General features: G+C 56.5%; 1 protein-coding gene across 2 annotated transcripts in view; it reads left to right on the top strand.

The window, feature by feature from the left end:
- SYK (spleen associated tyrosine kinase) overlaps positions 1-12,845 on the top strand; it is a 90,276-nt gene that overhangs the window by 31,065 nt on the left and 46,366 nt on the right. For both annotated transcript variants that reach the window (XM_064482437.1, XM_064482438.1), the window contains exons 2-3: positions 9,138-9,583; positions 11,613-11,773. In XM_064482437.1, coding sequence (XP_064338507.1) covers positions 9,182-9,583; positions 11,613-11,773 — 563 coding nt within the window. In that variant the 5' untranslated portion in view covers positions 9,138-9,181. The remainder of the gene's footprint in view (positions 1-9,137; positions 9,584-11,612; positions 11,774-12,845) is intronic.

A 12,845-nucleotide genomic window follows, 5' to 3' on the forward strand; every position in this document is an offset into this window, starting at 1 on the left:
ACTGACGGATGGCTGGGTGGCTTTGCACGCGATAAGCCAAGATGCCTTTTAGCAACGTCCTGATTTTGTTCCCCTGCATGGTGGGGTGCTGGCTGAGACTGTCCCCAGGTGTCGTGTCCCCAGAGTACCATTTACTCCTGCCGCTGTCCCCTCAGTCCACATTAGGTGGGGAAACTGTGGCCCAGCGGTGAGAAATCCGCCAGCTTTAGTGTGCGAAGTGCTGTTAAAAATGTTCTCTGCAGGAAGCAGAAACGGCTGCACCCTGTTGTGGACGTGGCAGCACCTGCAGGAGCCATGGTTTGATGGATCTTAAGAAAAGCAGACTCCTTAGAGCGCAGTTCTGGGCTGGCGATAACCAGGGCAGACAGAATTTTAAAAAAAACAAACAAACATAAGTACTGTTCCATGCCGAGTTGAAAAGCCCTGAAATGAACACAGGTTTAGGGGACAAGAATAAGACATGTAAGAACATAGTCTTGTATTCAGGCATCGCTGTGTATCTGCCCACGAGGTGGGGGCTTTTCTGGGCAGGTGGGGGAGACTGGAGGGAAGTCAGTTCCTTATTCACGGATTCCAGATTTGTGAAGTCGCCTCCTCGCTGAACTATATTTGCCACCCCTGCATCTATCCCTAACTGCCCTTGTGTGCTCATGTGTGGACGTGCACAGGCCAGCGAGAAACGTGAGTCTCCCAGGATGCACGTTCCCAGCTGAGGCTGAACCAGGAGACGTCCTGCCCTCGTATCTCTCAGGTCCTTCTGCAAACAGGCGCATTTTCATGGTCTACTTAGTGGCATGGTTTTTTTGCATTTTGGGGGTTCTTTTTGCTGGTGATCTTGGGTGGCCCCAGTCATCCTGCGGAAGTGCTGTCTGATGTCTCTGAGTGCACGAAGGCTGTGATGTCCCTTATGGAGAAGCATGCGCTAGGTAAGCTTCCTTCCAGCCTGTTATAGTGCGGCTGTGAGCGCAGCATTCATAAGTCAGCAATATATACGAGTGAAGTTTCTTTAAACAGGAACACACATATAACAAGGTTGTGTACTGATCTATTGACAAAAATGTCACAGATCGGAGGCTCGCGGGAAGCTCGCGGTGTCTTTTCCCCGGAGCGTTGGTTCAGTATTTGAAAATCCATTGTTTCCCAGTGACTTTATAGAATGTAATGACTGCAGACAGTGAGGGCCGACCGCTCGCTTTGTCTCCTGCGTAGGATGGAGAGAGAACAGAGCCCAGAGTAGCCATGCCGACACGGTGGGGAGGGAGGGAAGACGGGAAGGAGAGGAAACTGAAGATGGGTGAGTTACGACGTGGCCAGTGGCAGTAACTCATCTGACAGTTGAGCTCTGCAACGTCCCAGGCTCCGGTATCGTGGCCTTTGCAGCGTTTGGGGTCAGTGCCTCTGACCATCTTCCATGGGGATGGAGGAAAGCAGACTGAGGCGGCAGCTCCTAGGGGCATCCACTGGGCCTCTCCCTCCTGACCTTCGAGGCTTATCTCCTCCTCCTCCCTCCTTAGTACCAGAAAGTTCTACTGTGACTCCACCAGAACCCAGCCTCACTCACTCCCCGGCCTGGGGGGCCTTGCTTGTCATCAGACGATTCAAATACTTATGAAGGGCCAGTGTTTCTCTCTCCCGGCCCTAGTCCACGTGCGGTCTTAGTTACATCTTGCTCTGTAACAGGTTACCCTAAGTTTAGTGGCTTACAACAGCACTGATTGATTACCCCTCATAGTGTCTATGGGTCAGCAATTTGAGGTGGTCTGGTTTGGGTCGGGGTCTCCCATGAGGCTGCAGTCACATGTGCTGCATCACCTGAGGTCCCATCAGGGCCTGGAGGACCCTCTTCCGAGATGCCCCCTCCGTCCTGGCTGTTGGCTGGACGCCTCCGTTTCCCCAAAGAGCTTGCTGAGCACCCTCGTGAGTTGGCGTCTGGCTCTCCCCAGGGTGAGCAATCCAGAGACCAGGGAAAGGCTGTAAGAGCCTTGACAGGCTAGCGTCAAGCATCCCACAGTGTCACTGCGTGGTCAGTCCTTGTCTGTGCAGGAGAGGCCGCACGTGGGCCTGGATACCCAGAGGCGATCATCAGTGCAGCCATCTTGGAGGCTGCCTGCTGGGTGTACATTTTAAGTCTCCACAGAGCTTTGCAAGGTGGAGGTCCATTCTTAGGGTGTTCCTGAGTCCAAACTCATTCTGCTCGCCACACAGACAGGCCAGTGCAGCGGGACATGAGGTCTTGGGGCCAGGAAAAAAGGCTTTATTCAGAAAGCGGGAAGACTGAAAAGATGTGGGGCTAATGTCCTAGAGAACCATCTTCCCCAGGTCAAAATTCAGGCTCCTTTTATACTAAAAAGGGGACAGGGTGTGGTTGGTTGGTGCAAACTTCTTGGTGTCAGAATCCTTTGTTCTTGCAGCCATCCCTGTGGATCAGGTCATGGTGTCCCTGTAAACCTCCTTTTCTGTTCTGCAACTTTTTATCTTTATGTGAATGGGAAAGTGTTACACCCTTACAGGCCAGAGCCTTGAGAATGGGCTCTCCTGTCTATTTCAGGCTAGAGGCAACAGTCTTTTACAAAAGGTGCGGAACCAGCAGGACTGAGCCCAGGAGACAGAGCCCAGGGTTAGAGTCAAAGGAACAGAGCTGACATGGAGGCAGGTTTGTTCCTCCCAACCACAAGGGTAGCAGCAGGGAACGATGGGCTAAAACACTGGTCCTCGTGGAGTATCTGTCTATTCTAATGTCTCTGGGGAGGCAGACAAGGGAAAAGGAGGTTTTAAAGCTGGGGTGGGCTGAGGAGCGGGGGTGGGGGGGATGCAGAGCCCAGCCCTGTTCATCACGTTGACTTCGAGCTGGTCATTCTTCTGCAGGGGATGAAATTTCCTTCCACCAGAGTCACGGGTTTGAGACAGCTTTTTCCATCTGCTAAGCCTGGTGTGAGCAGCTGTATCGAATCTTACACTCAGGCGGCCCCCAGAAACATGACTTTTTTTTTTTCCCAAAAAATAATTAGCTCAAATCTTATCTGAAAAATTGAGTTTATGATGGGGAGCTTGGGCTACAAAACTGCCGTCTGATAAGATAGAACCACACAGGTGATGTTTTCCAGCTAAAGGCATTTTACAGGGCAACGGTTGTGCAGGGAGCCTTGGTCCCGGGGTGGGCGACGTGGATGACAAGAGCCTGCTTGAAAGGGGGACCGTAACACATCAGGAAGAGCCAAAGGACACGGTGTTGCTGAAGTAAATGGTGGAAGACACGAGGATGCTCGTTGGTTTCAACTGTCACAATAATTCGTCTTTGCAGGCTGCTGGTGGGGCTCCTCGGGGCTGGGGCCGCCAAAATCAAAGCCCCAGGAAGGCAAAGACTCTTTTCTAGATGTAACCCCTCAGAGCGCACCGAGTGCAGGATGAAGCCTGAGCTGACTAGGCAGGGTTTTCAAGCGGGAAAGCGTTGTCTCCAGCTCAGTTCTGAGTCTGTTTGTGGGGTGCACACAGGCGCAGTCTCTCTCTCTCCCCTGTCAGGTGCTCCCCATGCCTTTCCTTTCACCATCCCGTGATTTTCCATTTGGAACCCTTACTCGCGGGGTGCCAGTTGCCAGGGGTACCCCTCGACACTCTCTGTCACGACTGCAGTTAGTTACAGGTACAGGACTGTGGGGCTAATGTGCCTGGGTCACGCGAGCTGGGACGAGGCGCCACCCTGCCCGACTCTCAGCCTCTGCTCTGCCCCCCGCTCTGCTGCCTCTGGGTCCAGTGCACACTCGCCTCCCCAGGGCCCTGTCCCTTTCCAACCCTCCCTGTCCTGCGCTCAGAGTGACAATGGTAATGAATCAGATAAGGGGATGTTCATTTATCCAGTTTATCGGTGAAGATGCTAGAGCAACGGAAAGAACACATCCGATTTGTGAGCAGCCCAAACCGGGAACACAGTGGCTTCCAGCCAGGGGACCCCTGGGGACGCTGCCCCAGGGAACATTGGCAGTGTCTGGAGACGGCTGGCACGACTGGGGAGCCGGGGAGGCCGCTGGCTGTCGTGGGTGGAGACCAGGCTCGCAGCGACCCGGCCTGAAACGGACAGGACAGCCCCCACAGCAGAGACTGATCCAGTCCCGGTGTCAGGAGTGCCGAGGTCGAGAAAGCTGGTACGCCCTGTGCTGATGTAATGAAAGGTGACAGATGGAAATGGGTGAGACCAACACAAGGAGTGTGAGGGGCAAAGGCAGCCGTCAGTGTGTAAATCGAGGCTGGGGAACGTGCTTTGACCGCATGTGGTAGGGCGCCTTTTCATTAACCAGAAGCCCAAGTGGATACCGGGAGCTGGGGCCACCCGGGGCCATGTCTGGGGGCCACCGGTGCAGCCCAGGAGGGCCCCGTGCACTTGCGTGTTTAGATCTTGGCAGTGGCAGCATCAAAGCCAGCTACGGTTTTAAGAGGGTCTTGGGGAAAATGGGATTGTGCGGGTCCAGGGGACCAGCTGAGTGCATGCTCTGCGGACAGCGTCAGATGAGGGAAGATGCGGGAACTTGGAGCAGAGCGGCCAGCAGGTTGCTTGAAGGTTGTTTCGGGGAATAGGAACTGGAAGAATTCTGTGTGTCCTGTGGGCAAACAGGATGGGGCTGGAGGAGGAGAGTTCGCTGAGAAAGCCTTTCCTACCAGTCACACCTGTCCCACCCACGCCGGGAGGGGTCCCCTCAGGAAGCCACGAGCTCCGTTCAGGGACCCGGGGCTCCACTGGGGACCGGGGACTCTCGAAGGGGGCTGGGTGCCTATTCTCCGAGGCTCTTGACTCTGGCACCGTAATCCCCCCCGGGGCAAAACACAGCCACACAGTGAGCGTTTATAGTTAGAATGTAAAGCATGTGTGTGTGGAAGCTCTAAAAAGGAATGCTCGGCGTGTTTCCCTGTAGCAGGTGTTCTGTGAGCATCTGGGGAGCCCCTGACTGTTGGGGTGCAAGTCGACACTTCCAGACCTTGGTGCTTACATGTTAGAGGGGGGAGCACGGGCTCGTGGTGACTGTGATGAAGGAGATGTGATGAGAGAAAGGTGGACGGGGGCACGAAGCCACCTGAGACCCGGCCGTCCGCACACACCCCCTTCTGAGGAGGTGACATGGGCTTGAGACCACAGGCCTGGGAAGGAGGGAGCCAGCCGGGAGCAAGGGCAGTGAGCAGGGCTGGAAGACGGTGGTATGGCTGGGCGGGGTGAGCTCTGGCGGACGGGGGCAAGATGTGGGGGGCAGGGGCGGAGCTCAGGCCAAACCAAGCAGGGCTCCAGGGCCAGGGGATGGGTGTTTGGGGCGCGAGGGGGAGAGGGGGACGGCCTGTCACTGTCACTCTGCCTGCTGTGTGGGGAGCGGACCGCGAGGAGGGCCGGGCGGGAGGCAGGCAAGCCTTCCGTCCACGGGAGAGCGAGGCGGCGGGCCCGCCCCCGGGCGGCACTGGAGGAAGCAGGGAGGAGCCGCGGCTCTGGGGTGCATCTCCAAGGAAGACTGGTGAGGCTCCCTGGAGACCAGCTGGCCCAGCCTCCTTGGAGACTCCCCAGCGCCTGACGGAGCCCCTTGGTCCCTGCAGGGAGCTCCCTGCTTCCCGAGGGGGCCCGTTGCAGGTGAGACAGACGCATCTGAAAGAAAACGTGCTCTTTTCTGACCCAGTGGATTGGCTGAGATGTGCACAATGAGGGGGAGCGAGGGGCCCCGAGAGCACCGAGGGTCTCGTCCCCGTTAACTGGGTACAGTCGGTGGCGTTTCCTCAGTTAGGAGGGGCCGAGGGAGGGCCGTGCGTGAGCAACTGGGAGCCCCGTTGGGGGCTCCTGGAGGCTGAGTGACCTGTTGGACGTTGAGGTGGAAACGCCAGGTAAGCAGCGTTCAGGCTGGGAGCTCAGGCGAGAGAGGTGCGGGTGGGACCCGCAGGCACATCCGCGGCAGTGGGGGCCACGGGCAGGGGGGCTGCCGCTGGGCCGCAGAGTACGTGAAGGAAGGAGCCACGGAGGGGAGAGGGGTCAGCCGAGCGAGAGGCTGACCCCCTGATGTGGGGGCGCTGGGCCGCGTCCAGCGCTGCCGGGAGGTCAAGCAAGATGGGGCCTGAGGAGTGACCTTGAGGTTGGCCATTTAGAGGTTGGTGACAATGGTAGGAGCAGGTTCATGGAGTGCAGTGCAGAGACCAGGCAGAGATGGGGGGTGGAGGAGCTCCACTGGGAGGCGACCTGGGCAGACGTGCGCAACCAAGGTGCTGGTGGAGTTTGGGGTGAGTTGAGGGGCCTGGTCCGTGGGGACCGCGAAGTGATTTCACACGTGGAGAGAGAGAACTGAGAATGTTGAAGTAGACACACGCAAAGTAGGCAGCAAGCTGTAGGCACTGCTGAGAACATTATCCCAAAGGCTGTGAAATGGAGTCTGAGCTACGGGCTTTCCCTGGGGTCCAAGGAGAAGGAAGACGTAGTCCGTGCCTGGGACCCAGGGCGGGGCCGAGTCGATGGGCGGGTGGAGGGAAGCGCACGGCACATCGCACGTCGGGGAAGCTGCAGTCTGTGCTGATTTATCACACGGAGCAAGGGATGGTGCCTGAGGAGCAGGGCTGAGGACAGCAGTGTGGCCACGCAGCGTCTGTGGACGGTGGCTGCAGCAAAGGTGGCCGTCTCCTGTCACCGTGGCCCGTGTCGTGGACAGGGCCCCAGCCGGCCGCTGGCAGGAGCTGGTCCTTAGGAGATGCGAGCAGGGCCTCACAGCTGGTGTTCACCCCCCAAGTTAAATAGCCCAGGAGTGCGTGCCCTCAGCTGTCCTCACGATAAAGCATTTCTATTATGAAAACCACCGCCAGCAGCAAGGGCCCAGGGCATCTTCCTCGGGCCCACGCCCAGCGTCACCTGCAGCGCAGGAAGTCGCACCATCAGAAGGGGAGGGCTGCTGGGCCAGGCACTGTGTCTCCAGGAGCAGCCAGGCCTGCGCCCTCCCAGGGAGGCCGGAAAGGTGCCGCCTGCTCAGGGGCGAGTCTGAGGGTCCACCCGGGCCTGGAGCACGGGGCTGCCTCATCACGGCCCGTCATGTCACGCTGACTCGCCGCGCCGTGGGATTCCCAGCAGAGGGCCCGCGCCGATGCAAATATTAGTGGCAAACCAATGAATCTTAAAAACGATCATTGTTCAGATTCATGTAAAGTTTTAAAAAATGTGTGTAAACACTTAAAATACTGTTTTTGAAGACCCAAGATTTTAGTTGAGGCCAGTGGTGGGTGGCAGCTCTGCATGGGGTCCCGAGCAGTGGGGACAGCTGCGAGGAGGGTGTGTCTGGGGCAGGCGTACAAGACGGCGTGTCCCCCAAGCAGAGGGGGTGTGTGAGCAAGGGGGCGGGAGGGGGAGCCGTAGCCCGTGGACTGGGCCTGCCAGGGATGGGGCCGGCAGGCGAGCGGTGCTTACAGCCGTGTAGCGGAGTTGATGCGTCAGAACGAACAGTGATGATGCGTACACAGAGAGACAGCCCTTTGGGAAGGAAGCCGGAGAGAAAGCAGGGACCCTCAAAGGACTCTGGGCTCCTGGCCGGGGCAGTGCCTGGGCTGGGGAAGGCAGTCGGGTAATACATCAGCCTCCGACATGACATGGGGGATGGAGGGGGTGGAGGGTTCAGAGGGGCCAAACCTACAATGCCACCAACACAGAGGGCTTGGCCTGAGATGGAGACAGAAGCAGAGGAGAAGCATTGCTTCCAAAAGACACATCAGCTTCGTCTTCCCAGAGATGCTCTCGGTGTCTCGCGGATGCCTCTTGTTTAAAAGCCAACGTGGACCATACTTTTAAGAGAAAACAAAAGCTTGTTGCGAGATGAATGGTTAGAAACCTCGACGAAGAAAAATCAATCATCGACAGTCAAATCTTAAGAGATGCAAATGAGAAAATTATTATACGAGCCGTGTCTTTTTAGGGGCTCGCTCGGGAAGACTGATTTGGCGATGTTGCCTGGAGAAAATTCTGTTGCCCCCGCCAGGCGGGTGTTACGTTCTGCAGTGTAATGCATATCGAGAAGAGGCTGTTTCATGTAATCGTGTGTGCATGTGGGTTTGTGTCTCTGTATGTGGGCGGGGTGTGTGTGTTGCAGTGTGTGCGCATATGTCTCTGTGTGTGTAACACGAAGGGGCAGGTGCCTCGCTCCTAGACACACAGGTGCAGTCATCTGAATACTTCTCCACCCACGACAAGCCCCTTCGGGTTGAGATGTGCACCACTTTGGGTACTTCTGGGACGGACAGTATCGATCCTTCTTATCTACAACTGCAGCTGGTCAGTCTTCCCCTCAAAAGCGCATCCACTGCCTTCGCACTTCCCCTCTGGAGTGTGCGTCTGTTCAGTGCAAGAAGCATCTCTTTCTGTGACAGTGTCCCCATCAAATGTGGAACCTGCCCTGTGTCTTCAAAATCGGCCCTTCGGACGGTGCAAGGCGGGGGCCAGGAAGTGGTCTGGGGGAGGGCGGGGAGCAGCCGGCGTGTCGCTGAGGCCTGGGACTCTGGGCGGGTGTCACTTTTCATGCCTCAGCGCAGCTGCTTGCCCATCCTACCTCCCGGCCAAAGGTCTTACGTGATATGAAAATGCGGCCCGTACTCAGCTCTCTGGTGTCTGGTGTCTGGTGTCTGGTGTCCAGTTACAGCGTACGACGCAGTAGACCCTGAGTGTTCGGGTGGGGGTCCGGTAACATCCTCCCTGCAGGTGGCTGGCCAGTGTGTGTTTACAGCTCTCTCCATCTCAAGAGAACAGTGGGTTGCCCGGGTCCTGCCCCTGTGCCCTGCTGACGGTCAGGTGAGCTCCTAAGCCCTGTTCTGCAAGGGGAGATCTCATTTTAGTTAGTCTCAGAATTCTCTGCCTCCACTAATAATAATAATAATAATAATAATAGTAATAATAATAAATAATAATTTGGCCATATTGGTCCAATGTGCTGTGTTTTGGTCCAACATTGCAGGGATGTGTTTGCGAAGCTGATGGTAATGTGGGCAGGAAGGACACGAAGGCGCGCTCGTTAGGGCTGTAGCCCTGAGGCCCAGCGGCAGAGCACCCGCCACCCCCGGGAGGTCTCACCTCCAGCGCTGGAGGCGCGGCGCTCAAACCGCTTCCTGCTGCTCGGGTCCTGACCGCTGTCCTGCCTTTGCTTCGCCAGGGGGACTCCCGCGCGCGCCCTCGGCCCCAGGAGACGCCGCAGGCATGGCCGACACCGCCAACCACCTGCCCTTCTTCTTCGGCAACATCACCCGGGAGGAGGCGGAGGACTACCTGGTCCAGGGCGGCATGAGCGACGGGCTCTACCTGCTGCGCCAGAGCCGCAACTACCTGGGCGGCTTCGCGCTGTCGGTGGCGCACGACCGCAAGGCGCACCACTACACCATCGAGCGCGAGCTCAACGGCTCGTACGCCATCTCGGGCGGCAGGGCCCACAGCAGCCCGGCCGAGCTCTGCGCCTACCACTCCCAGGAGCTGGACGGCCTCGTCTGCCTCCTCACCAAGCCCGTGCACCGGCCGCCGGGCGTGCAGCCCAAGAGCGGCCCCTTCGAGGACCTGAAGGAGAACCTCATCCGCGAATACGTGAAGCAGACGTGGAACCTGCAGGTGGGCCGCGCCTCCCAGGGCCTCGCGTGAGCCCCCTTCCCCTCAGCCACCAGCCTGCCCCCCTCCAGGGGGACTGCCTCTCCTCCTTTGCGCTCACGCCTGAGGCGCCAGCGATGGGGTTTCTCCACCGCGGGAAACCACTGCCACGCGGTTCGCACTGGCCCTTTCGGACGGGCGTCCCAGGCACATACTGGTTTTTTGGTTTTTTTTTTTAATTTACCCTAGAAGGTCATACTGTGCACGTTGCCCAGCACTGGATTTCACAGCCTCAAATCGCCTCTTGCAGAACTTTGCAGAGCAGCCGACACACGGCTGCGTCAGCCTGTTTTTGGCTGCCTGATAACTTCCTCCCGTGAACCCTAATTTATTTAACTATTGACGGATACCCTCACTATTTACAAATAATGATGCTGCTAACATCCTTCTCAACTTCTATGCAGCATCAGCAGGACAACCCTGAACAGGCTGGATTCGCCACAGCGAAGGGGGGTGTGTGTGGGATTCGGACGTATTGACAGATTGTCTTCCAGGAAGGCCCCGGGGTTGTGACAACTTGCATTCCTGCCACACTCTTGAGGTCAGGAGCCAGCAGGCTGGTGGACAGTCTCCTGCTCTGACTCATGCGTCCGATTTCCTCGCATCCCCCGGGTGTCTGCTTCACGCATCCTCCTGTGCTGTCCGGTCCGTGTGGATGTGTGACGGCACAGTGCAGGCTTTCTGAGGAGTCTGCACACCCTTTAGTCCTTTAGTGTGTCCTGCACTGAATTCAGTCTTGCAGACAGATCCTGCGTTTTCAGTATTTTTATTAGTGTTTCTCGAATAAGTCTCAGACCAGCCTTCTACGTTTTTTAAGTCAGGTAGATCAGATTTATTGAGGTGTAGTTTACACCCTCTTTCGGTGTACAGGGCTGTGACTTTTGGCAAGTGCGTGACATCACGTAGCCCCCCGTGTAGTCAGGGTGCACGGCAGTTCCATCACCCGTTAGGCACTCATGCCCGGCCCCGGCCCAGCCCCTGGCGGCCCCTCATCTGCTTTCTGGCCCTGTAGCTGCGCCTTTTCCAGAATGTCATACAAAAGGGCCACCCGGCATGCAGCCTTTTCAGACTGGCCGCTTTCACGCAGCAAGATGTCCCGGCGAGTCAGCCGCGTGTCAGCGGCCGTTCTCTGTTGCAGCAGAATCCCGCACCCCTATTGCTTCTGCCCTTTGCTCTCTTTAAGTCGGGCACCTTTCTGGTATGTCACTGCTGCGGCTTTGGCTTTTCATTCCATCCACGAGGAAACCCTTCCATGTTCCCCTTCCCTTCCGTCACCCCCCCCCCGCCCCCTCCATCTCCTAGTTTGGGGGGTTGTGGTTTTCTTTTCCCTCCTTCTGGTTCTTCCTGTAACCTTGAGTAAGCACCTTGGATTCCTCATTCACTGCTGCTGGGGACAGCGGCGTCTCTCCCGCTGAGGACAAGGAGGACGGGAATTCAGCCAGCTGTCCGCCTCCTTCTCATTTTTGTTTTCCGCGCTGTCATTTCTGTGTTGTCGAGGTTCGTCTCCTCTTGCTGTGGTCGCGTCTCCTGCAGGTACAGGCGGCAGCGCCTGTGAGCGTTCAGGGTGCACCCATGTAGAGGGAGACGGGAAAAAGCACGTCTCCTTTGCTGCACGCGTCTGAAGCCTTCCTTGGGGTGATTAAATGACCAGAGGCTAATACGGAACAATCAGTTCTAGGAGGCGATGGTGGGGAGAGGGCGGGAGGCCCATTCTCTAGACCTCATGGATTATGCCAGGTGGCTTCTAAGGCCCGATGTGGCTTTTAAAAGGCCAACCTCTGCATTCTAAAATCCATTTTGTTATTTATACACTCGAAGGTACTTAAGTAATATATACGAGCTGTCGGCTTTATTTCTTGAATAGCCAGTCAAACAGGTAAATAAATGTGACTGCATTTTGCTGCGTCAGGACTTAGGGCAGAGTGGAAATGCCTTCTGCATCTTCCTTGTCGCTGTCACTCAGCTTGTCTCCACTCTCCTCTCCGCGTGGCAGGGTCAGGCTCTGGAGCAGGCCATCATCAGCCAGAAACCCCAGCTGGAGAAGCTGATCGCCACCACGGCCCACGAAAAAATGCCCTGGTTCCACGGAAAAATCTCTCGGGATGAATCTGAGCAGATCGTGCTGATAGGATCAAAGACAAATGGAAAGTTTTTGTAAGTATTGTGTCTTTTCCCTTCGCCCCCTACCGCCAGGGCTGCCTGGACAGTTAGGGGTAACCCAGCCTCCCCGATCCTGGATTCCTCGTGACCCCGGGGAAGGAGTCACTGCTGTCATCTGAAATGAGCGTGTTGGTCGGCCACACTGACGTCTCACATCGAAGCTGTCCCACATAATTCAGCATTTGTTTTGCCCAGTGTGACCCCAAAGCAAACACGCTCCTTGGGCCCTGAGGGACGCCGTTTAAAGAAAACATATTCAGCCACATAGTCTGCTTTTAATGACAGACGTGAAAGGTGTCACACCGTGGTGTGTCCGCTCACAGATCTTGCCCCAAGATCTCAGACTTGACTTCTGTCTTTCCTTGGAAAGAAGTGCTGATAGGGTGGACGGGAAAGAAAACTTGCTGAGAGTCGGTCATACGAGAGGTCAGTGCAGAAGCTTGATCACAAACAGGTGCGTGGGCTCCAGCCTTTTCCACTCTGCAATGAGGCGTGCATCCCGAGCTCTGTTCCCTCGAGGTGCTGGAGATGCAGACCACCTCAGGGCAGGGTCGGTGGCCTGGAGACGGCAAGGAGCTGTCTTGGGCACATGTCGGCCTTTTTCCCCTGGTGCTGTGGCCGAGGGTACAGAGGGGCATTGGCAGCGGAGGCACACTCGCTCCTGTGTCTTTGTCCCTGCTCCGTGCCCCTCCAGAGGTGCTGGCTGGGGGCCCCATCCTCGCCCTGGACATGCGCAGCAGTGGAACCCCATGGTCAGGCACGGGGAGCTGCGCCCTGCTGGCCTTAGGAGCTCTTCTTAGAAATGGAAGTGGTTTCTCTGATCAGCCGTCTAGTGAAAGAATGTTCCTCATACTTTACCATAATACCTATTATTTAAGAAATCCAGACACGCACTACTGTATATAAAAGAGACGAACAACAGGGACCTCCTGGAGAGCACAGGGAACTCTCTTCAGTTTCTTGTGATAAGAAAATGCATTGAGCCATTAGACTTGTGCACTTTTCATGGGTTATGCTTCATTAAGAAGGTTTTACAAATGAAAAAAAAAAAAAGAAATGATCTTAA

This window comes from Camelus dromedarius, chromosome 36 (assembly GCF_036321535.1).
Source record: "Camelus dromedarius isolate mCamDro1 chromosome 36, mCamDro1.pat, whole genome shotgun sequence".
Classification (NCBI taxonomy): domain Eukaryota; kingdom Metazoa; phylum Chordata; class Mammalia; order Artiodactyla; family Camelidae; genus Camelus; species Camelus dromedarius.